At 39.5% G+C, this 25231-nt stretch overlaps 1 protein-coding gene across 2 annotated transcripts in view; it reads right to left on the reverse strand.

The window, feature by feature from the left end:
* Positions 1 to 25231, reverse strand: part of RSU1 (Ras suppressor protein 1) — a 208380-nt gene that overhangs the window by 79125 nt on the left and 104024 nt on the right. For both annotated transcript variants that reach the window (XM_066385509.1, XM_066385508.1), the window contains one exon: positions 24822 to 24954. In XM_066385509.1, coding sequence (XP_066241606.1) covers positions 24822 to 24954 — 133 coding nt within the window. The remainder of the gene's footprint in view (positions 1 to 24821; positions 24955 to 25231) is intronic.

A 25231-nucleotide genomic window follows, 5' to 3' on the forward strand; every position in this document is an offset into this window, starting at 1 on the left:
TGTGTAATAGTGGCTAGCATGTATTACCTTGCAGACTGACTGCAAAAGGTCCCCTAAAAGCACAGCCCAATCACAATAGTTTCTAGGTCAAAATCTTAAATTATAAAACCAAGATGTAGACAAAGTAGTTTCTCTTCAGGCCTGTGTAACACAAACCAGTATATTGTTTTCTAAAGCTGACCATATGAATGTCTGCTTCCCATTACTTATGCTAGAGACCAAATGAGTAGGTTATTTACAATATATTTTAAATTAAAGAAGCAAGCACAGGGACTAGTAGATTTGGCTTGGTACCTAAAAGGAGAAGAAATAGAGTCTGCCCAATGTTCCTCATGCTTGATGCATAATAGGAATCCATATTATTCACTGATAAGATCCAAAATATAGGCACTTAATCTCTGAGAAACAACTTCCTCAACTCAGCTAGCGATGCACATGTATAGACATGAACGGATAAGCTGATATCATCTTACTCAAAGCCTTTAAAAGCCCAGCAGAAGAATATTCTGTTGCTGCCTATCTTGGGCTACAAGAGAGGAAGAGGCTGACAGGCTGGTGACTAATCTAAGGCCTGGGAGAACTTAGCTAAAAGATTCCACCTTCAGCCTAAATGGGCTTCCTGAATCCTAGGTTCATAAAAAATCTCTTTTCTACTAGATATCTCTCCATCTAGGGATATTCGGAAACCTCAAATTCAGTGCATATAAGACCAAACTTATTTTTCATGCCTTCCTGCTCTGCCTCCTCCCCCTTCTACACTGTCCTTGGTCAACACCGGTCAGCACCATGGGCAGCTCTGCAGGGACTTTCAGCCCCACACTGGACTGAAAGAAAGAATCTTTCATAGTCTGGGGAGGTGGGAGGTGGCTGAGGTGGAGTGCATGGGATCTTAGCTACTTTTATTTTCTTTTTGAAGGTGAAGTAATGTGAGGACTTTATAGACACACAATTCCACAGCTGACATGCTATTCGTCTTCATCCTATTTAAAATATTTTTAAACTTTATTTGGGAAAATTTCACCCATACACAAGTCAAAAGAACAATATAGTATCTCATGTACCCTTCATCAGTTCCAAAAACTATCTATTCAAGGCAAGTCTTGTTTCATTAATTTTCACTTCTACCCACCATCTCCAGCTCCACTAGATTGTTCTGAAGCTAAATCCCAGAAACTGTATTAGTTCTTCCATAAACATTTTAGGATATAGCCACAAAATATTATCACACATTAAAAAAACTAATAATTCCTTAAGTATTCAAATATCCAGCATTCAAATTTCCTGATTATTTGGGAAAAAATTTTTATACTTTACTTGAATGAGACTTTGTAAAAGCACACTGGAAGTGTTTTTAAAATGTTTTAATATTTAATTATTATTCTTACTGATAACCACCAACCTGTCCCATCTGTGGCCAATGGAACCTCGTTAGGGTTGGCACCCCGAGTTCTTAGACACAGTCTTTGATAGCTTCCCTGCTTTCTGAACTGACAAGATATTCCCGGCTCCCGATAGAGACCTGGAATTAGTCATTTTCCTAAATATCTCAAATGTTCTCGTAGTGGGAAATGGCATTTACAAAAATGATCCAGGGCTGCTGTGTTGGTTATTTTTTTCTAGGCCTCTTTGGTGCAGAAAAATATATATATATTTTTAAAGAAAAAAAGCATATCATAAATTTTTACTGCTTTTCAAATTCAAATTTAAGATTTTAAGATCTAATTACCTTTTCTAATTTTTATTTCCTTTCTCTTTTGCTGAAAATCTTAGTCCCTGATATTGATCTAATTACTTACTTGATTTATATTACAATACAAATGCAATTATTTCAAAAACAATAAAAATGTTATTACTAATATATATCTAAAAATAGTTATTTTTTTGCCATTCTTTCATCACTAGAGTTTAATTGAATAGACTATACAACCAAATCTCTGTATTTTCAAGTCACTTAAAACATTTTTAAACTATGAAAATACAACTATTACCAAAAGTGCATTTACGTGTGTGTGTATGTGTATTCATTTAACAAGAATTTTTTTTTTCATTTAACAAGAATTTTAAAATAAATGACCATATAATCTTCACCTATAACACTAAAAAAGTAGAGGTTGGAGCCCCTCTTCCTCAAATTGTCTCCCTTTCCTATAGAGTTCATCAGTAACCTGACTTCTAGATAATACAAGAGACCCAAAATAATTATGAGACAAAAATATATGAACTAAAAAGATCAGTGAATTTTAAGACTACAGAAATGATTTAAAAGAAAACCCAGGAACAGATAAACAGAATATAAGTGAGCTGTGGGAACTATGAGAGGCTGAAACAGATATAAATAAAGTCCCCAAAAGAGAGGTGGGAAATGGGGTGTGGGGAGATTAGCAAAAATATCTGGAGGAATGTCTGAGAATTTTCAGATTTAATAAAAAATTAAAACCCACAGAGCTTAACAAAATCCCAATGTGCGTGAGTGCATGGGCGCGCACGCGCGCGCACACACACACACACAATGAGGAAAACTGCACTAAGGCACACTAAATCAAATGCTGAAATCCTGGAGAAAGAGAAACCCTTTAAAGAAACCATGGTGGTAAAAGGGTGGCAGACAGAGGAACAAAGACAAAGATAGAGCAGATTCCTTGTCAGAAACTATGCAAATGAGAAAATAGTGGGAAAAAATCTTTCAAGTGTGGAAAGATAAACTGTCTCTCCAAGATTCTATATCCAGTGAAAATGTCTTTTAAAAAGAGAGGGTAGGATGAAGAGTTTTGTGCATATTTGTAAATTCAGAAAGAATTCATACATAGCACAGCTACATGACAAGAAAAGTTAAAGGAAGCCCTTCTACTAAAAGAAAAATTATACTAAAGAGAAATATGGATCTTCACAAAGAAATGATGATCACTAAAAGTGGTACATACATAAAATATATAAGATGCTTTGTTTTTTCATATTTCTAGTAGAAATATTTAATTTTGAAAGTAAAAATAATAAAATGTAATGTAAAGTCTATAAATCTAGTAGAACTAAATGTATGACAACAAAAGCATGAAATCCTGGAGATGACAAAAATACATCATTTTAAGGTTCCTATACTATATGTGAAATGGTATATCACTGTAAAATATTAAAGATGTAAACAACAAATCCCAAAGCATGCACTAAAATTAGAGAATAAGAGACCAAAAAGGAGACAAAATGATGTCCTAAATAATACATAATCTAAAAGATACAAAAGAAGCAAAGGAAAAGAACAGATGGAACACAAAGAAAAGAAACAGTGAAGGGATAGATTCAAACCTACCCATATCACTAATCACATTAATCCTTTGAGTAGTACGAACGTTCATGTACGTCCTTGTGCCTCCTGACTATCCAGAGTACAGTTGTTCATGTACGTCTTTAAACTCTAAGCTGGAGGAGTTTGTGAAAGAGAGGAAATCACCCAGAGGAGGCCGACCATTGTCAGTAGGAGACAGCCTTCATCTTTCAGGGCATCACTTCCCAAAGCCAGTCCCTGCAACAGCCTCAAAGGATAAGCCACAAAGAAAATGCTCCGTATGTCAGCACACTACAAGAAGGGAGCATGAACGGGGACACAAGGGTGGTGTACATTGAACGTAACAAACCACTTTGCCTGCATCCATGTTTTGAGGAATACCAGTTTGAAAAAATTTTAAATGTAAGGAATAAAAATACCTATAAATTGTCCTAAGAATATCATCATATGAGAGTACATATTTGAGATTCTGCTAATAACAATACTTCTTTATTTACAGATGAGAGATACGTGAGAATTGTATGAGATAACAAAAATTTTTATTTTAAAAATGTATAAGGCAACATTAAAAAAAGGGAAACATAGGCCCTGGCCGGTTGGCTCAGTGGTGGAGCGTCGGCCTGGCTTGCAGAAGTCCTGGGTTCGATTCCCGGCCAGGGCACACAGGAGAGGCGCCCATCTGCTTCTCCACCCCTCCCCCTCTCCTTCCTCTCTGTCTCTCTCTTCCCCTCCCACAGCTGAGGCTCCATTGGAGCAAAGATGGCCCGGGCGCTGGGGATGGCTCCTTGGCCTCTGCCCCAGGCGCTTAAGTGGCTCTGGTCGCAACGGAGCGACGCCCCCTGGTGGGCAGAGCGTCGTCCCCTGGTGGGCGTGCCGGGTGGATCCCGGTCGGGCGCATGCGGGAGTTTGTCTGACTGTCTCTCCCCGTTTCTAGCTTCAGGGAAAAAAAAAAAAAAAAGGGAAACATATGTTCTTCTTGTTTCCATAAACTGGCTACCAAACAAACATGGTTTTAAGTTAATAAAATTGTAACTGGAACTAATTTCATTTTTTGAAAAAAAAACTCTCAGCGGTCAGCGAGCATGAAAAAACCTCACTTCTCAAGGGGTTAATAAAACTAAGAATGTGGAGGAACAATACCTCTTATATGATCCACCATTCCATTCCAACATATATTTAGTGACAGTACATGTTCAAGGACTTCACACAAAAACTCATAGATGATTTATTTATAATAGCTCCAAACTGTAATCAACTAATCCAAATGTCCATCAACTGGCAACTAGATAATCGAACTGTGGTTTATCTACTCAATGGACTACTGATAATATGTAACAAGGACTCTCAAAATAATTATGCTGAATGAAAGGATCCTAATTTTTAAGAATATATACATTCTTAAAAAAAAAAAAATATATATATATATATATATATGTGTGTGTGTGTATAAAACACTCTACAAAATGCAAACTAACATACACATAGGAAGTAGGTCCGTGTTTGCTTGGGGACAGGGGAGAAAAAAGGGGGGCAGAGCATGAAGAAGGATTATGGTTTATATCTGGGCACAAGAAAGCTTTTGGGGATGACAAATAGATTCACTCTCTTGATTGTGGTAACTGTAATGCTGGTGGCCGAGGCCAGGCAGGTCATGTTGGATTCAGGCAGACGGTAGAGGAACTGCGGAGCAGGAAAGCGATGGGCCATTTCTGTGTATTGGAGGCTTGCAGAGATAGGTGAGTGAATAAACAAAGGAAAACCGCTTTTCATAGTGGAAGGCAAGAAATCAGGAGCAACGTCCCTCACGGCGGCGGCTGAGGGACCAGGGAACCTCACCTCGCAGGGGCAGGGGAGCGATCTGGGAGAATTGCCACTGAGGGAAAGCGCCCGTGGCTTTTCATAGAGACACGCAGGTGGCTTTCTGCCACGTGCTCACATACTAACCTACAAAGTGCTTACAGACAGGAAACCAGGGAGCAAGGCTAACAAAGCTGTTACCCACCCACAGTAACTCTTTTACAAGTGTATACATATGTCAGAATCTATCAAACTGTTTACCTTAAATATGAAGCTTATCAGCTCTTCAATGAAGATGTTAAATTAAAAAAAAAAAAAAAACAACGAATTGAACCGATGTGACAAAGCTAGCAAAAGGTAAGAATCAGGTTCAAACTCAGGCAGATCAATGAACATCCACTGGTCTAAATTACGGAGGAGACTCCCGCATGCCTGCTGTAGTTAGTTTATTGTCCAAGGCCCAGTCCTCCTCCTCCAGTGTTCCTTCTCCTCCAGAGACATTACACATTTGTTTACACTTCCGTGGGGTATTCAGAGGTCCTTTGGCACCATGGAAATGCCTCTCCAAGGTCCCCAAAGCTTTTTGGCAGAAGTCTGCCCTCCAAGCGCTGGCAAGACTGTAAGGCCCGAAGCTGGGTGATGCTGGCCACTACTGTCTCTGGTTCTTCTTTGTAAGGGAGGCAGCTACACTCATTTGCAAAAGAAGAATTCTGATATAACGTTAACAAAGCAGCTACATTTCTCCTGCTCCTTTTGTTTTTGTGGTACATACACATAATTAAAACAAATTCACAATATTCCCATGTCTTAGGAAAAATATATAAAATGCTATCTTTATGTACTCAACACAGTTAATAATGAAAATGTGACTAGGAGAATTTTGTTTTAAATATAAAAACAATGCAACCTGTGAAAAACTTGAGTATCAAATTTGAAAGCAGGGTTAAGGATCCTTCTGTGTGTAGATAAGTCAATTTTTTTTTTCTGAAGTTGGAAACGGGGAGGCAGTCAGATAGACTCCTGCATGCGCCCGACCGGGATCTACCCGGCATGCCCACCAGGGGGTGATGCTCTGCCGCAATCAGAGCCATTCTAGCGCCTGAGGCAGAGGCCACAGAGCCATCCTCAGCGCCCGGGCCAACTTTGCTCCAATGGAGCATTGGCTGCGGGAGGGGAAGAGAGAGACAGAGAGGAAGGAGAGGGAGAGGGGTGGAGAAGCAGATGGGCGCTTCTCCTGTGTGCCTTGGCCAGGAATTGAACCCGGGACTCCCGCACGCCAGGCAGACGCTCTACCACTGAGCCAACTGGCCAGGGCCAGTCAAATATTTCTTTAAGCACACCATCACTCCTCACCTTTGTTGGGAGTCTGCTGAGTTAAACAGGTCATACAGCACTTCAAATGGCATAGTTGAAGGAGATAAGTAATGACATTCAACCTCCTGCAGGTTAAGGCTTCTTAGGGCAGCTGATCGGGTTCCCCAGGACTGAGTGAGCCCCGAGGGATACCCTACCCCCTTTCACATCTAGCTCTGGTTGAGAGATCAGGCACTAAACAATTGTTCTGATTTGTCAACAAAACATATTTTGAGGGTTGGGAGAAAGAACTACCTCCTCTCCTCACTCCCCTTTTTCTGTTTACTGCTAAGCAATTACTCTAGTTCAAAGCCTGCCAATTCCCTTTTGCAGACTCTTCCACACTGCTGTGATGGAGGACAAAAGCTACACCTGCATCCTGAGATGCTCAGCAGCCGAGACCAAGGCTCTGCACACAGAGGTACCAATTAGAGGAGGGAGGCCCGGTTGACTCAAAATCAAAACCCCAAACAGGCTATCGGGTTGGGTCCAAGTCAAACACTCTCCTACGGCTCTGTTATTTTTTTTTTTTTCATATTACCCTCTAAAATTCCACACGTAGAGTTTCTTTCAAATCCTAGCTAAAAGAAGCTACTAGATTTAACGGGAAATAGCTGGCTGGCTAAGGCTAAGCCTTGGAAACATCACAGAAATGTTCATGGTGATGGAAGCAGCACTAATAATATCACGAAGTCTTAGCAACTGAAGACACGAGAAGAAAAGGGAAACACTAAAATCATGTAACGAATGCATGATGGAAAATGTTTTTTAAAAAATTTCCTCTAGCGGAAATGAACTCTGGGCTACAATGTACGGTTGAAAGAACAACTATCACTCATCGGGTATTTTGGGAGCCCACTAGTACCAGGCAATGTCTGAGGCCCTAGTCCCTGGTTGGCAAACTGCGGCTCACTAGCCACATGTGGCTCTTTGGCCCCCTGAGTGTGGCTCTTCCACAAAATACCACGTGCAGGCACTACCTCGATAAGGAATGTACCTACCTATACAGTTTAAGTTTAAAAATTTGGCTCTCAGAAGAAATTTCAATCGTTGTATTGTTGATATTTGGCTCTGCTGACTAGTGAGTTTGCCAACCATTGCTTTAGGAGAACCGCTATCCTGGAAAGGCAGAGGAGTACAGATGAACAATAAAGTTGGGGGGGGATGGGTGGTGACAGAGTGATACGGAAATGTTTTGTGAAGATGACACCTGGGCAAGAAACTTGAATAAGATGAAAGAACCAACCAACCAACCAACCAAAAAAAAAAATCGTTAGAGTAAAACTATTGGTGTTAAAAGACAAACTCTAGTGCCCAAGAAAATAAAGAGACAATACACAAAACTTCCAAAGGTTGCATTGGTATGTTTTCCTGCTTCACTGTTACTGTTTCTGAACCTAATAGGATTCTGTAGATACCAGCTGATCTACACCATTATATTACCAGTATGTGCAGCTTGGCAAAGGGGAAACTGGATTAATAAATTGCAGTAATAGAGAAAGGGCCAAACTTAACAAAGATATAAAGAAACAGGAAGCATCAACATGCATGCATGCTCCTTCGGATACAGGCAATTTTTCTGTTTTGTCCCTGAAGGGGTGGGCAAACTGCTTGTCATTCTACTCAACCCTTGATGCTCATTTGGGAGACATGCTCTTCTAGACCTCAGACTTTGGATTCTAATGCTATTTGTTTAAAAGAAGCAAGGCTCCTTGGAGAAGAGTCAGTTTTTTGTCGTTGCTGTTGTTTTAGTGGGGAGATAGAGAGACAGACTCCCGCATGTACCCCGACTCGGATATACCTGGCAACCCGTCTAAGGCCAATGCTTGGAACAACAGAGCTATCCTCAGCACCCGCGGCTGATCCTCAAACAAATCGAGCCACTGGCTGAGGGAGGGGGAAAGGGCGAAAGGAGAAAGGGGGAAAAGGGACAGTGGGAAGGGGAGAGAAGCAGGTGGTTGCTTCTCCTGTGTGTCCTGACCAGGGATCAAATCCAGGATGTCCAGACGCCAGGCCGATACTCTATCCACTGAGAAAACTGGCCAGGGCCAAGAGTCAGTTCTTTGTTGGAGCAAATGATTATAATCTCAGTTTCGAGTTAGTAAGAAAATAAAAACACAAAGGAGAGACCACGGAGAAAGTCTGATGCTGGTACTGCTCAGAGATGAGCTGAGAAAGACTAGGAGTCCACATGATGCCCAAAGAGATAAATACTATAGAGTAGAAAAAGGTCACACCCTTGAATATCATTAAATGCTTGAACTCCAACTACAAAACAATATAAACATATAGCCCTCTGTGGATAAATACACAGCTATTGAACCAGAGTGTCTATGTAGCGGGCAGAAAATGGATCCATATCGGCTGGACCACAACCACCCACACAAGAGGCTATTAAATTGAAATTAAGGTAGATGCAGGAAGACAGCCTTGCAGGGACTGAAAAGCTAGCAGCGGGAATATTGTTTTGGGACTCCCAAATGCCACCTGTGCCTTCAACTCTAGGAAGAGGATGTGCCTTGCAGGAGGCTGAGTTCCAGTGAAGTATAAGACAAGTGCAATGATCACATACAGGTACTCTTAAGTTCCATACACCGACTTCTCGTTAAGGACATTATCATTATCTCAGCATTTCCTTAATTTCCTCCTAATTACTGCCTAACAGCAACAAGGAAAATTAGAGGCAGGACAGATGGACTCTGATTTCTGGCTCCATCACTAGGCTAACCCACTGGTTATTTCACTTGCTATGCGGCTCTCGTTTCTCAACTGAAAGCTGGGTGAACACTTACACTTCATGGAGTCCTGAGGCCTCTGGAGACAAAGCCTGTAAGGAACCTATCAGGGCCGGAGCCATAGCAGAAAGTCAGTGCCTGCCAATTCTCTCTCCTTAGCGTGACAGAGGAAACCCGTCACACACAAATGTACCTGGATGTTAGGACAGGAACAGAAGGAAACTAAGGGAGGGAAGGCATGGGCGGGGCCAACTTTATCACATCTGTTCTGAAAGTTTCTAATAAAAGCTACTCCAGACTCTCAGTAACAGCTCCAGCAGTCACCCAGTGGTCTGCAAGAGCATTTTCCCTATTTACCATTATTTCTTTTCTTAGCCATGATTCAGTATAAAATTATTAGAGGTTATTTTTACTCCATCAGCTTGATGATCAGTATTTTTCTTATTGTTCTACCTTGTTAATTAGACTTATAATAGTAAAGCAGAAGACATTTTCAAAAAACTTTTAAAAATCTAGTTTCAAGATTATTTCACAACAAACAAAGAGAAATTTATATTCCTTAGGAATTATCTAGAATATGGTACCAAAATAAATTTGCTAGTTAGAAGACACATTCTATTAAAAGATCACCACTCATGGAGTATCTATGAGAATGCACAAAAAAATAGATTAAAACTGCTCATAATCTCACAGAAACAGTCTGAAACATACACAACATCTTAACTTACAGCCAAAATAAGTAACTAAATAAACAAGAGAAAAGAATTAAAACAACAACAAAAAATCAATGTCTCATAAATGGAAACCTGAAGCCCAATCTCATCCTCCTAATAATTCTTCCAAGCTTCCTTCTTCCTTATTTCAAACGGTCACGACCTTCCAAATACAGAAAAGCTTACCTCACAATCACTTGAAATCCTAGGTGAAAAAAACACCCCTTTATTATAAAGAAACTCAATGAAGAAATATGTTTTGTTGTTTTTTTGTTTATTTTTCCTTGTTCTCTTTTGTTAGGTCTTTGTGAATGACTACCTTTTCCTATTTCATGTTGGATTCTGAAGGAAAAACAATCACTACAGATTTACCTAAGGATACAGGAAAGCCTGAGAGGTATTATAAACAATGTAAGATTTCATAATGCTTAAGCCAAGAATAGGAAAGATCCATGCGTTCAGTGAGAAACCGTCTCATAAGCTCATTCAGACAATTCTTTTCCAAAACTCAGGACACATTTTAAGAGGCATCATCACCTGAAAGGTGTTTGGTGTGCCTGGTTAAAGGAAGACTGGTAAGTATGGATTCCACTGGGCAAACGAATGGGAAGGGGAAAAAACAGAAGAAAAACCAATTTTATTGCTAAATTATTTGTGGTTTCCTCCCTCTTAATTTCATGGGTCCTACTGGTTACTAGTTGGTTTTTCATTTTAAATAATCTCTTAGAGCCCCAACCCCCGGGCCTCGGACCAGTACCGGTCCGTGGGCCATTTGGTACCGGTCCGCAGAGAAAGAATGAATAACTTACATTAGTTCTGTTTTACTTATATTTAAGTCTGAACGATGTTTTATTTTTAAAAAATGACCAGATTCCCTCTGTTACATCCGTCTAAGACTCACTCTTGACGCTTGTCTCGGTCACGTGATACATTTATCCGTCCCAACCTAAAGGTCGGTCCATGAACATATTTTCTGACATTAAAGCGGTCTGTGGCACAAAAAAGGTTGGGGACCACTGTCTTAGAGAACACACATAGAAAATAGAACAGTAAAGAGATCCAAAGGATAAAAGACAATGTACCCTCACCTCCATGCCTCTAGCCATCCAATTTCCTTCCCTAGACATAACTAACAGTACTAGCTTATGATGTCTCCGTCAGAATATTACAAACATTACAAACAATCACACATGCCACACACCTCATGAAACAGTGCCTTGGTGGACAAGGAGAGGCACACAAAATGGCCACAGAGTGGGCAGATTCATAGAAAAAACGTCTTGCTTTCAAACATGATTCACTTACTTACAAAGTTTAGGAACTGTTTCACTTCCAATATAAGAGCAGCATGGTAAACAGAGATGTGTATAAACCATAAAAGACTATTGTGAAAACACAATCTTCACTTAACCCTTTGAGTAGTGAGTTTATTTCATGCTTGCTGACTGCCAGGAGTGAGTTTGTTTTTTTTTTTCAAAAAATGAAATTAGTTCCAGTTCCAGTTTTATTAACTTAAAAGCACGCTTGTTTGAGAACCAATTTATGGAAACAAGAACATACATTTGCATTTTTTTAATGTTGCCTTACACATTTAAAAAAAAAATTTGTACAATCATACTCTGGATGGTCAGGAGGCACAAGGACATACATGAACGTTCGCACTACTCAAAGGGTTAATATGATATACTGAGACCACCTTTTACTGTTTCAAGTATTGCTTATTATGTAACAGCAAAAAACAGAGTTACTATACTGTGGTCCCTTCTCAATGTCAGAATGTTTTCCTTTCAGAAATCAGGGTAACCTGTCAGAGCCTCCACTGCATAAATGACAGGTCACTTATATAAGGTAGGAGGGCATGCCCCACACAAAGCCCAGTCACAACAGAACCATGAGTCTTACTTTCAAAAAGATTCTAGTCCCTTAAGGAAAAGAAAACAGGTATATAAACACCGATCCATATATAAGTAGTACTCACAGAAATAAATGTGAGTTTCAAACTGATGAATAGCACATGTGAGTTTATCACAATGTCTGTCACATGGTAAATACTAAATAACCAACAAACATTATTATTATTAAAATTGCTACTAAGGAAAAGTAAAGGCTCTGAAGAAAACTGATAAAAGGGAGCTAGAGTGGATGGGCAGTAAGGAAACGCTCAGGAGGAAGGTCTCTGAGGATGCAACATTTAACTTGATACCTGAAGAATAACTGGACATTCAATAGGTAGGTAAGTATGCGAGGGAGGAACATACCAGACAGAAAATGTAACACTTATGGAGAACTTAGGTGCAAAATAGGTTGTATTTTTGACGGGAAGTAACCCAGCCTTCTCTGGCCGGGTCCACTCCCAGTGGGTTTGTATACAGGCACACAGAGCAGCCCAGCTCCCGCTTGGCCCACTGCCATTATTCTTCTGTCCTGGAAGACAGTGAGATTCCAGTCCTATCAGGACAGGACTAGCATCATGGAAAACCTCCCTCCAAGGAACTTATCTTACACAATGAAGATCTAGGTCTTTTATTATGCCTTCAGAAAAGCTGTCAAAACTGCGTCAGGAAGACGGTAGACATAAGCCTGTGCCTCCCATTTGTCAGAAGATACACATGGAATGCATCCACAAGAAAGGCAATTTGCATACTGCTATTTCCCAAAGCCGTATCAAGGAGTTTAACTTTAGCAATCTTGTCCCAAAGGAAAGGACTGAATTCGATAATTCTTAACTTTGGATGACAACTATAATAAAATGCTGAAGAAAATTTAGATACTGTTTTAAAATAAACGCAATGAGCTTAACATTAGAACACGATGTTTCCTCCCATCTGTATATTTAGCATTCTCAGCCTTACAGTGAGACCAACGCAATATTCTCCTGGAGAAGACTTTACACAAGAAGCTAACTATCACCCTGCTGACTCTGCATGAAATTATGAGTAAGTTCTCTGCTACTGGTTGTAAATATAACACACAACGGACAAAAAGCACAGTCCTAAACGATCCTTTACATGCCACTTTCTCTACCCTATTAAGATTCTCGTTGTTTCTTTGATTTATCTGGTAATAAATTTTTGATGACTGGTAAGTCTCATAAAATTGCTCTGGTGCTGACTACACTGATTAATAAGTCTGAAGAATCGAAAGTGTCAGGAATTCATGTGTACGAATAAGTTACTGCCAAATATATATTAGGTATTCCATAAAATATAGAATAAAAAGGTTGATCTGATAATTTTATCTTGTATCCATTTTCCTGTAACAATTTATATTCAGGGTCATCATCATCTTCCATTCCCTAGTAAACCCAAATGGGGACAAATTCAACAATTAAACTAAATTTTAAAAATAATGAATTGATATATACCATAAAGATATTTCCCCAGAAAAATAAAGAACTCAGAATTAGAAACCATTGCTGGACGACTCTCAGAGATGATCTAGTTCATATCCCTTACTTTCAGAACAAAGAAGCCGACATGGGCGTGCTGCGGTCCCTTGCCGCGGACGGGCCAAGACTGGAGCTGTCACTAAGACAACCCGAAGAGAGACCTCCCTGTCCGTTCTTTCCCTCGCAGCTGCAGAGCCGAGTCCACCCTGCATATTTACGCTGCGATGCAGCGTATGAAACGATGCATCCATCTCTTACATCCCTATGTCCTCTGGAGAAGCAAACTCACTTTAATTACATGAGCAGAGAATTCTGTGCCCTGGTTTTAGCAGTCTTGATCTTGCCCATTAAGACTCCAGAGCTCTCCTGAGACAAGGCAGGAAAATGAAACAAAGATAGAAGGGCTCCAGGTGTGGCCACTGGAACTCCAAGGTGAGACAGAAAATCCCGACTCCACATCTCACAGGGCAAGACGCCAGCAGCTACCACTTGGACAGCTAGGTCAGAGGGACAGTCCATGCCTACCAGTGGGGATCCCGTCACAAGGAGCAGCCACAAAGGCCCTCCACACTGCTTCTTCCCTCCACAACATTCTTGTGAAGGAAACCACACAGGGTCCATGGTCGGTGCTCCACATGGCCCTCCCTTCCAGAATTCTCTAGCCCAGGGGTCCCCAATCTACGGCCCGCGGGCCGCATGCGGCCCCCTGAGGCCATTTATCCGCCCCCGCCGCACACCCGGAAGGGGCACCTCTTTCATTGGTGGTCAGTGAGAGGAGCATAGTTCCCATTGAAATACTGGTCAGTTTGTTGATTTAAATTTATTTGTTCTCTATTTTAAATATTGTATTCGTTCCCATTTTGTTTTTTTACTTTAAAATAAGATATGTGTAGTGTGCACAGGGATTTGTTCATAGTTTTTTTATAGTCCGGCCCTCCAACGGTCTGAGGGACAGTGAACTGGCCCCCTGTGTAAAAAGTTTGGGGTCCCCTGCTCTAGCCAAATAGGACAGTGTCGGGGATTTTGTTAGCTGCTTCCATTCCCAAGGGATCTTCAAATTCTAACCAGCTTCTGTTTTAACATTGCCCATGCTAAATAGAAGACCTGAAATAACATTACTGACCCCTCTCCCAAGATCAAGAGCCTATCAGAAAAAGTGTGTTCCCGAAACGAAACAGTGGTGAGCTGCATGTGTTGGAGGAATATACAACTCCGAAAGCCAAGCACTGGGGGCGGGGGGTGGGTCAAGCCTGAAAACAGTTAAAACACATTCACTAACACACAGAATTGGCCTGCTCAGGAGTTGCGGGGACTATGGAAGGGAGTACGGAGAAGTGGTGGGACCACCTGATACAGAACCCAAGGCTACTCCTCGGAATGTGAGTGACAGTAGTGCTGTAGGTTAGCATTTTATCCACCCCGTCCCCAACAGTCATCTTTAAGTCCTAACCACCAGTACCTCAGAATGTGACGATACTTGGAGAAAGGGTCTTTACAGGGGTAATTACCAAGTTAAAAAGAAGTCATTAGGGTGGGCCCTAATCCAGTATGACTAGAGTCCTTATAAAAAGGGAGATTTGGATACAGAGATGGACACATGTAGAGGGAAGACTGTGTGAAGACACAGGGAGAAGATGTCATCTGCAGGCCAAGGAGAGAGGCCTGGAACAGACACTTCCTTCATAGCCCTCAGAAATTCACAACGCTGTGGACCTCTGGACTCAGACCTCCAGCCCCCTAGAACCGTGAGACAGTACATTTCTGCTGAGTGGCTAACCCAAAGTTAGGTATCAGAAGGGGAAAACAAGGCCCAGTGCTTCTTCAGTACACTTGCCATGTCAAATAAGCAAAACTCAACAATAATGTATTTACTTACTAAGCAAACATTATCTACTTGGATACAGAATAAAAAGTCCACATATTTTGAAAGTAATACATATGTTTCAAGTGAGACTTTAAATATTAACTATGTTTTATAGTGGAAAACAATGTTTTCACCACCACAAACTTTTTATACCAACAGTCTTAAAACCACATATAAAATAATAAACAGCATAATAAAATAAAACATGTGAAGTAATTACTTTAATGTTTGATGTATAAACTGGGGCATCAGTAAATGCTTCTGAACTCACTTTTCAGGTTTTTATCTCATAAAGCTGATTAAAACGTCTTTCAAAATAGTATGTATTCTAAACCAAAATATCTGACAACAGATAAGAATCCTAACTGCCAATATAAAATCCAAAACAAAACAAAAACAGAAAACAAAAAAACTACCCTCCAACAATGCCCCACCAGAATAAGAGAGCAGAGCTCAATAAAAAGTCAGTATGTAATAAAACAAGATATTACTGTGTAGAGAATAGCAATCACAGACAGTTTTGTTTGATTATAAAAGCGCCAGTTGTTAATTTATCTCTCAAATAAAAACAGCAAATGCTGGCAATAACTCATCTTAGCTGGCTAGAAAGCAACAAGCATTGAATTTTTTAAGATTACTGGGAGTTAATAAAGGTTATCAATATGCAGAGCTGGCCAAATTTATCTCATTGAGTAGGTCAATATTCAATAGTTCTATATGATTATATCAAATGACTAGCATCAAAAAATGGAACTAAAATAGCTTCTCTGTAATAGGAAGTAACCTGACACTTTTCCTTTCTGAAGTGTGAACTGAGTCTAACCTTTATCTACCTTGTGTTAAGTGGGAGAAATTATATTCTACTCACCCTAAATCAATACTGTAATGTTTTATCTGCACCTTAGAGGCTGTACAAAATATACTGAACGCAAGCTTGACAGTCAACACACAAGTGAGGAGGGGATCAAGACAGAGGGAGAGTCCCAAGTAAAAGCCTTTTGTAGCACAAGGTTCAGAATAAACATCTCTTCCACCTCTGCTGTAGCAGCCTGTTTGTTTTCCTTCGGCCCTTCCTAATCTATCCGGAACTCTTTCAGATACGTGTACTGGTCAGTGAAGTAAAATGCAGAACAACTGACACAGATCTTGCCCATTGGTCCAGCCTGATCCTGCCAGGCCTCTGCAGAGCTCACAGCCAGCAGTGTGTCGCAGGCGTGACCCCACTGGAGAGCCAGAGGACGCACACGGACACGGATACATGAGGGGAACTTTTCCAAGTCTGGATTTGTATGTTTCACTGCACATCACAGTGAAAAACATTCCAGAATATATACAGGGTGCGGTTTCTTAGATTCTTCAGGAATAAAAGCTAGCCAGAAGACACTGGTCTTTAAACGCCTAACAGGGTTCACCCCTGATCTTCACAGGTTAGGTGTGAGGTTAGGTGGGAAGGGTGGGTGCAGGTTCCCTACTGTAACTCTCCCAGAATCCGAGGGCATTGGAAATTTCAAAAGGGAAGCACCTCCCATTTTAAAAACTAAAGCATTTTGCATGATCTTTACAATTATAGAAAAATAAAGCTTCAAAGACTTGAAAAAAATTATGTATCAAAAAATTGTGAAAACGCATACACAATACTAATTACCTGAAGTTTATCTGAATAATAGTGCTTACCAATTTAAAAAGCAAAAATGCTTTTAAATGTAAAATAACTTGAAAAAGGTAGAAAGTTGTTATAAAAAATGCTTTTAAATGTAAAATAACTTGAAAAAGGTAGAAAGCTGTTATGTACTCTTCCTCGAATAGTCTGTTTTCTTTCTGTTACCTTAACAAGGAAGGTATTAATTTACCTGAGCAATTAACAGCTCATGCCATACTGAGGAACAGTTGAGTGACCATGTCAAAGATCAACAGTTGCTTTCCTGACTTACATTTATTCGACAGAGAAATAAACATTCTTCTACTCTATGCCCAGCAATATACTAGCTGAGGAAAAAGGGATGATATGTAATTTTACCATCTGAAGTGAAATGAAATAAGATATATGACACAATACTACTCAAAAGATAACATTTTATGGTTTTACCTTTTCTCTTACATATTTTTTAGCAATGTTAGTTATATGGAACATATTTGCATAAAAATAGGTCCAGATATGTCAAAAGTTTGAATCATATCTTGTATTATGGAGGAAATATGATAAAACATTTATAACCTTAAAAAAAGGAACCAAAATATACATGTGTAGTATCTATAAAGGAAATACAAACTATATAAACTACTGGGAACATAATACATAGTCAACTTTTAAAAATAAAAAAATCTCTGTCAAAAGTTTTGTGTTTTTTTTTAAGCAAGAGACAGACAGGAAGAGAGAGTAATGAGAAGCATCAACTCAGAATTGTGGCACCTTAGTTGTTCATTGATTGCTTTCTCAAATGTGTCTTCCGGGTTTCCAGCCAAGAAAGTGACCCCTTGTTCAAGCCAGCGACCTTGGGCTTCAAGCCAGTGACCATGGAGTCATGTCGATGATCCCACACTCAAGCTGGCGACTAGTGCACCAGCTGGTGAGCCCACGCTCAAGTCAGATGAGCCTGCACTTAAGCCAGATGAGCCTGAGCTCAGCCCAGTGGCCTTGGGGTTTCAAATCTGGGTCCTCAGCGTCCCAGGCCAACACTCTAGCCCAGGCATGGTCAACATATGGCCCATAAGCCGAATCCAGCCTGCGTAATGAGTTTATGTGGCCCGTGATTAAATTTTTAATATTCTCCGCTACTTTAAAATCTCTGCTACTCGGAAGCGGAAGCATAGGAAATCGAGATATTTAAGAAGATGGTGAGTAATACGCAGAAAATTCCACATGTGACAAATCTAGGGTTAACTTCCAATAATTGGTCGAATGGATTCGTGATACTTATTTTTTTTTAAACTGCATTATAAAGATTTACAACTTTTTTATTCGTCTGTACTCAATATGAATGGTTTGACGTTTAGTGGCGATGTGAAACCCATTCTTTTAGACGGAGTTTGCCAGTGTGTACCCAAGGTCAAACAGTTCGTTATTTTTGTGGTCAAGTGTGCTGAATCAAGTGGGCTTGTAGCATAGACAATAGCTGTAGCTGATAACTGAAAACGTGTTCAGGCTGTTTGTAAAATGAAATAATTGTTTTATTTGCAATATAACCCCTTCAAGCTCATTCTATTAATTAAATATTGTTTCAATTGATTGTGATATAGTTTGGATATTTATACAGTATGTAATTATATTTTTATTAAAATATATTTTTATTAAAATAATATTGTATATTAAAATTTTTTCCACTCACATTTATTCATAAACAAATTACGTAATAAAATTTTGTTTACTTAAATGAATCATTTTTGTTGGATTCAGAGTCCAGAGTGCTAACCATTACACTATGGAACCTGACTGCCAAATCATTTTTGTATTTAACATCTTTAAATTTTAATATTTCATCCGGCCCGTGAAAAAAGTTTTCTTTCTAATCTGGCCCAGGGGCAAAAATTGTTGGCCACGCCTGCTCTAGCCACTGTACCACCACCTGGTCAGGCTATGTCAAAAGCTTTATTAAAAAATAAGTGGCCTGCCCTGGCCAGTTGGCTCAGCGGTAGAGTGTCGGCCTAGCGTGCGGAGGACCCGGGTTTGATTCCCGGCCAGGGCACACAGGAGAAGTGCCCATTTGCTTCTCTACCCCTCCGCTGCGCCTTCCTCTCTGTCTCTCTCTTCCCCTCCCGCAGCCAAGGCTCCATTGGAGCAAAGATGGCCCGGGCGCTGGGGATGGCTCTGTGGCCTCTGCCTCAGGCGCTAGAGTGGCTCTGGTCGCAACATGGTGACGTCCAGGATGGGCAGAGCATCGCACCCTGGTGGGCAGAGCATCGCCCCCTGGTGGGCATGCCGGGTGGATCCCGGTCAGGCGCATGCAGGATTCTGTCTGACTGTCTCTCCCTGTTTTCAGCTTCAGAAAAATGCAAAATAAATAAATAAATAAATAAATAAGTGGCCTGACCAGGTGGTGGCGTAGTGAGTGGATAGAGCGTCAGACTGGGATGTGGAAGGACCCAGGTTGGAGACCCCGAGGTTACCAGCTTGAGCGCGGGCTCATCTGGTTTGAGCAGAAGCTCACCACTGGATCCAAGGTCGCTGGCTTGAGCAAGGGGTTACTCGGTCTGCTGAAGGCCCATGGTCAAGACACATATGAGAAATCAATCAATGAACAACTAAGGTGTCGCAACAAAAAACTGATGATTGATGCTTCTCATCTCTCTCCGTTCCTGTCTGTCTGTCCCTATCTATCCCTCTCTCTCTGTAAAAAACAAAACAAAAAAGTAGCTTTTCATTTTCATGTCTACTAATAAATCTGGATTAATCTGAGCTATTTTCAAATATAGTAAAGACAAAGAAAAGTCTACACTGTTCAGCATACAGATTGTCACTATGTAAAATTCACTCACTGACAGAAAGGTCCTGGCAATTTAACCCTCTCCTCTATCCTTCTGTGATATTTCTAAAGCCATCTGCTAGTTCTGTGTAACCACTTATATTTCACCAGAAAATAATACAGTTTATACAGATTTGTTAGACAAAATTCCTTTTGCAAAAGGCTGTCAAAAAATGAATGGATCACCAATAAGGTTGAAATGCTCTAGCCTTTTGGTAGACCATATAAATCTGTTATTTTAAGGATCTTTTAGACCAGTGGTCCCCAACCTTTTTTGGGCCACAGACCGGTTTAAGGTCAGAAAATATTTTCACGGACCGGCTTTTAGGGTGGGACGGATAAATGCACACACACAAAAATTATGCGACCGGCGTAAAAACTGTGGTATTTTGATATATAATTGTCGAACTTACGAGACAAGCATCAAGAGTGAGTCTTGGATGTAACAGAGGGAATCTGGTCATTTTTAAAAAATAAAACATCGTTCAAACTTAAATATAAATAAAATGAAAATAATGTAAGTTATTTATTCTTTCTCTGTGGACCGGTATCAAATGGCCCATGGACCGGTACCGGTCTGCAGCCCGGAGGGTGGGGATCCCTGTTTTAGACCACTGACTCAGAAGCCATTAGAGGACAGAGCAGTTGTTTAATAAAGCTCATTTATGCCCATAATAACCTCTAATATGCTTGCATACAATATGGAAAAAACAAACAAACATTACTTAGTTTTAGTTCTACAAGTAAAACAACTTGAAAAACAATAACCAGTAGATACAAGTAGCCTTCCTTACAAATCAAACAGGATGATTTATTCTGCTAGATTTCTAGTGAAGAGAAACTGCCAGCATTTTCTTCATCATTGCTCACTATGCACCAAGCATTGCTTTGTTAAATGTTTCCATTAACTAACATGAGTAATACAATAGTATGGCCAGTCTTCATTTAAGACTAAAAATCAAAATAAAACAAAACAAAAAACAAGGGAGTGTGGCACCTCTCTAGAGAGAAAAGAACGTCACAAGACAGGAGAATGACAGAGAGGCATCCACTGAGCTATGTATGCCACCCTGGAAATAGGACTGCCATGCTTCACAAATTGTAGCCTTCATGAGGATGCCTGTTTTCCAAATGCCTCTTTCAACCGACACGTTTTCAGCCTAGCATTTGTCAAACCTCGCCTTTTGTTAAGAGTTAACTTGTCAGCTTTTAAAATAGCTTACAGTTTCTATCCACCTTTCTTGATGGAAATGTGAAAAGTACAAGTTACTCCCTTTCACAAAGAATCTTGTCAAGGATCCTGACTCCAATCTGACTTCTCCTCCTGGGGGGAAAAAAATCTACCTTCTGAAAGCTTAACAAGTGGTGACTATTGTATCATAATTTTGCTTCACAGCAATAAAAGAGGTCATACAAAGAAACGGGGACCATCAAATAATTAGTTAAAAGATGACTGTATAATTCAACAACATCCGGAAAACAGTAATGTGCTTGTAGAGTTGATCCTCCAAGCTAATTATTTTACTTTAAGCACTGGAATAACTCATAGTGAAAGGGCAATGAATGCTATGATCCAGCCAGGATGTTCCCTTTGCTGATAGGACGATAAATGAACAAAGAGTAATCTCCATTTGAGAAGTGTTGACGAAGACATGATGAATGCCCAATGTGTACTCAAAAGAATCATCTACTAAAGAACACACTTCCTCTGTCTTAACTGCACAAGCTCATCTCTTCATCAAGTTCAACAATCATACAGTACTTTAATTTTTACTAAACACTAACTCTACTGTTTTGTTTCAAATGTCCATGACTCCTCTTGGACTCCATCACAGCCTGGAAATCATATGATCTATCATGGCTGTTTGCCACTGCTCTAGACTCAGAAGACTTCTGAGGATGTGCTTAGAACATGAAGGTCACTGTGAACGTTTACCACAGACATGAATGAAATGAAACATACTGGTAAGCTTTTTACTACTTTCATTTAGCTAATGGGTCAACTGGTTAGAAAATATTTTTTTTAAAAGGAAGGAGATTCACTGATTTTTTCAGTGCCAAAACAAAATTTAAAATATACTATCATGACAGTTTAAAGATCTACATATAAAGAATTTTTTTATTGGATGGGGGTGTTTGTGGTTTATATAAAAAGACAAAGAAGATTGGAAACTACAGGCTTTAGACTAGAGAATTATGACTAAGGTACTGAATGTCAAATTTGCTTTTAAAAAAATATTAGCTTAATGATATACTGCCTTCTTGAAGATCACTACAGGTACAATTTTAAAAAGTAGCCAAGTATCTGCTAATTAAATATTTTTTAGATAGTTGTAAAGGAGACTGAAAGTTCTCTAATTATGAAGTAGCTGCTTAAGAACATAAAAACATTCAGTTGGATTCAGTTACATTAAGATATATTTTATTTATGTAAAAAAGAAACTTGAATTTTAAAAATCAACATAATTAATTGCATTAATAAGTGTACATATACTATATTCATATAAAAGAGGACCTTAAATTTTAAAAATCAGTAAAACATAATAGTGGTATTTTTTACACAAATATTTTTTTAAAAGACTAAGATTGATTTAGTCTCTATTCAGTCAACAGTTCATGTTTTCGGCTGGTATGTCTGATAAAGGAGGGAAGGTAACTACGGAAGAATGATGACGGACAGAAAGGCTAAAATTAGGATGTGGTCAACACTCTCCTTCTCAAGGAGGAGACCTCTCGTTGACTTCCAAAAGGTCCCCACCCTTGAGCAGTTCACATCAAGTGTTCTCTCTCAGCAGCAGCTCAGAGAAGCCTCTGAAAGCAGTGTGTCCCCCTAGAAAGGGGACAATGACTCTCCTGTACTCACTTAAGCATTTTAACATTGATTTAACTGTATAAAAAATAATATATATAATTCTCCAGGAGGAAATCAAATACAAAAAGGTATGCCAGTAAGCAAATTGCTTAGATTACTTCAATCCCCAAATATAGGATGCCAATAATAGAGATAGGAATATCTACATCAAATAGGTTACTGATTAAACTGTTATGTTATATATATTTCCTTTCAAATAACGTATCAGTTTGATTTTGGCTTTCGAAGCAACACAGCCTTTATTCATTCAGAATCCTGACCACCATCAAATCAACTGAAATCCTGTTGTGGGTAGAACGGTGACTAACTGCCTGATGACTACTGAGGTAATGCAAAATTAACACATTCACAACCTAATCTTTTAAAATGAAGTTAAAAGTAGAAGCACTTTCATATGTAATATATTTCAATTTTCTGTAAATTATAAATTAATGTATAGTAAAACAAAATAATGGTTAACCAGAATAATAAACTACTAGTATCTACCCCAATTATGGGTTAACAGTAGCTCATTTGTATACTTCACTCCATGTTAAAGCAGACACGATTTTCTAAAACGATTTCTCACAGACCAACCTCTAAATAGCCTCCCATGTAGTGACAAAAAATTAAACCTATATCTCAAACTGATGATAGCAATGATTAACAACTTAAGAGGAACAAAATGAACAATAATTTGCAATTACATTTTCACACATTTTCGTAATTAACTAAGCCAATTTCCAATGCTGAGCTATATTCATATCTATGTGTTGCATATGACTTGTGGCTTGTGAAACAATACACACATATCCTATACTTCCCTCCTTCTACTCTTAAGGTAAGACTTACAATATATTGTCATCCACGGTATTATATTAAAATAAAATCTAAACCACAATTTAAGCTGCTTTTATATATGAAGATATACTAACATTTTGGCATTACCATTTAGTCTATTTACTTTTAATGTCATCTTTCTTCAGAGCTCATCTGCCTGTGATTGTGTCAGACAGGACATATGTGCATCCCAAGCGCTAGCGTGTGTGACCAGGAACGGTGCATCTGGAGAAGAGGCTACAGGACCACAGCTGGCCACTAATAAGTAGTGATCCTGCCCTGTCAGTCTGTGCTGCCCCATTGCCCAGCACAAGTTTGGCAAGGGCCACACTAAGTGTGGGGCATTTTTCTGATTAACAAAAAAAAAAAAAAAGGAGAGAGGGAGTCCTACCTGAACGTGACCTTCAATAATCCTCTAATTTTTCTCTAATAGTTGGGATGTTAAATTCTCAAATGTTGGTAACAGATACAAAAAAGACACTAAATTTAATTGTGGATTTTTACAAGTTGTTTGCATTTGCTTAAAACTAGAGGTGACTAGATTTCAGCATTAGGGGGTCACTGAAGCATAAGATAAATGATCACCTCAATATGGAGGTGGGATGGTAAGAGGGGAAGATAATGACAGAGGCTATCATGGAGTAGATGGGGCCAGCTCGGTGTTAGGGCGGGGGTGGGGGGTGGGGGGGTCCCACAGTGCCCTCTGGCCTGAGGCGGAGGACAGAGGGACTCTGACGCTGCGACCTAAGCTAGCTGGTTCCTCTTCCCTACCTGCCGTTCCTTACTCTCTTAGAGATATTATCCTCTCACTAGAGTAAGAGCTTCTACAGAATAGAATGATGTGTTCCTAGTATTCCCTACTCACTTAATAAACAAACTGCTTAACAATTTTGTTCATAACAGCTGCTATTCTTGGAAAAAAGGTATGTTCTGATCTTAACGTGTCTGGCGAATTTTCTTAGTGTCATGAATATTCAACTAATATAATACCTTAAAATTTTTCTATAAACTCTGTATAAATTCCCTTTGATAGTGTCAATTAAAATAATCAATATGAAACAATTACTACATGTGATTATTAATAAAACATGTAAAAATGCTATGAGCTGTCTGCCACCATGACAATAATATCACACAATAGATGTTAAAATGGCATAATTACAAATGCAATAAAACAGGGGTTGGGAACCTTTTTGGCTGAGAGAGCCATGAACGCCACATATTTTAAAATGTAATTCCATGAGAGCCATACAACGACCTGTGTACGTTACGCATTACCCAGTAAAAATTTGGTGTTGTCCCAGAGGACAGCTGTGATTGGCTCCAGCCACCCGCGACCATGAACATGAGTGGTAGGAAATGAATGGATTGTAATACATGAGAATGTTTTATATTTTTAACGATATTATTTTTTTTATTAAAGATTTGTCTGTGAGCCAGATGCAGCCATCAAAAGAGCCACATCTGGCTCGTGAGCCGTAGGTTCCCGACCCCTGCAATAAAACCACAGTGTACTACTTTGGAAAACTAGTCTACTTACTACTTATATGTCTCAGAACGAATATATTCAAAAACGTGGGAAACGCCAAGCTGGAACTGGTCAGCGATCGGGGTAACCCAAGGATTGTTTTCTGCTTTGAATACCTGCTTCTGACCAGTCAGATCCAAGTTTCCTGAAAATATGAAGAATAAAAAAAGATGAAGGTCCTTTCATCTAACACAGATCAGGACTAAGAAGTCCTACCCAATAACCACAGCACAATCATAAGCACATATTGGTTCATTTGATCCAAATCTTTAAACATTTCTTACCCCAAGTCATTACTGGTGCACAAGCAGTTAGTACTCTAGTGCAAGAAATAAAAGTCAAAGAAAGAGGGAAAGAGGTCGTGGAGAGAAGGAGGTAGATAGAAAGCAAACTTGGAAGGTATTCTTACAAAGGTAGTATGT

This window comes from Saccopteryx leptura, chromosome 5 (assembly GCF_036850995.1).
Source record: "Saccopteryx leptura isolate mSacLep1 chromosome 5, mSacLep1_pri_phased_curated, whole genome shotgun sequence".
NCBI lineage: Eukaryota > Metazoa > Chordata > Mammalia > Chiroptera > Emballonuridae > Saccopteryx > Saccopteryx leptura.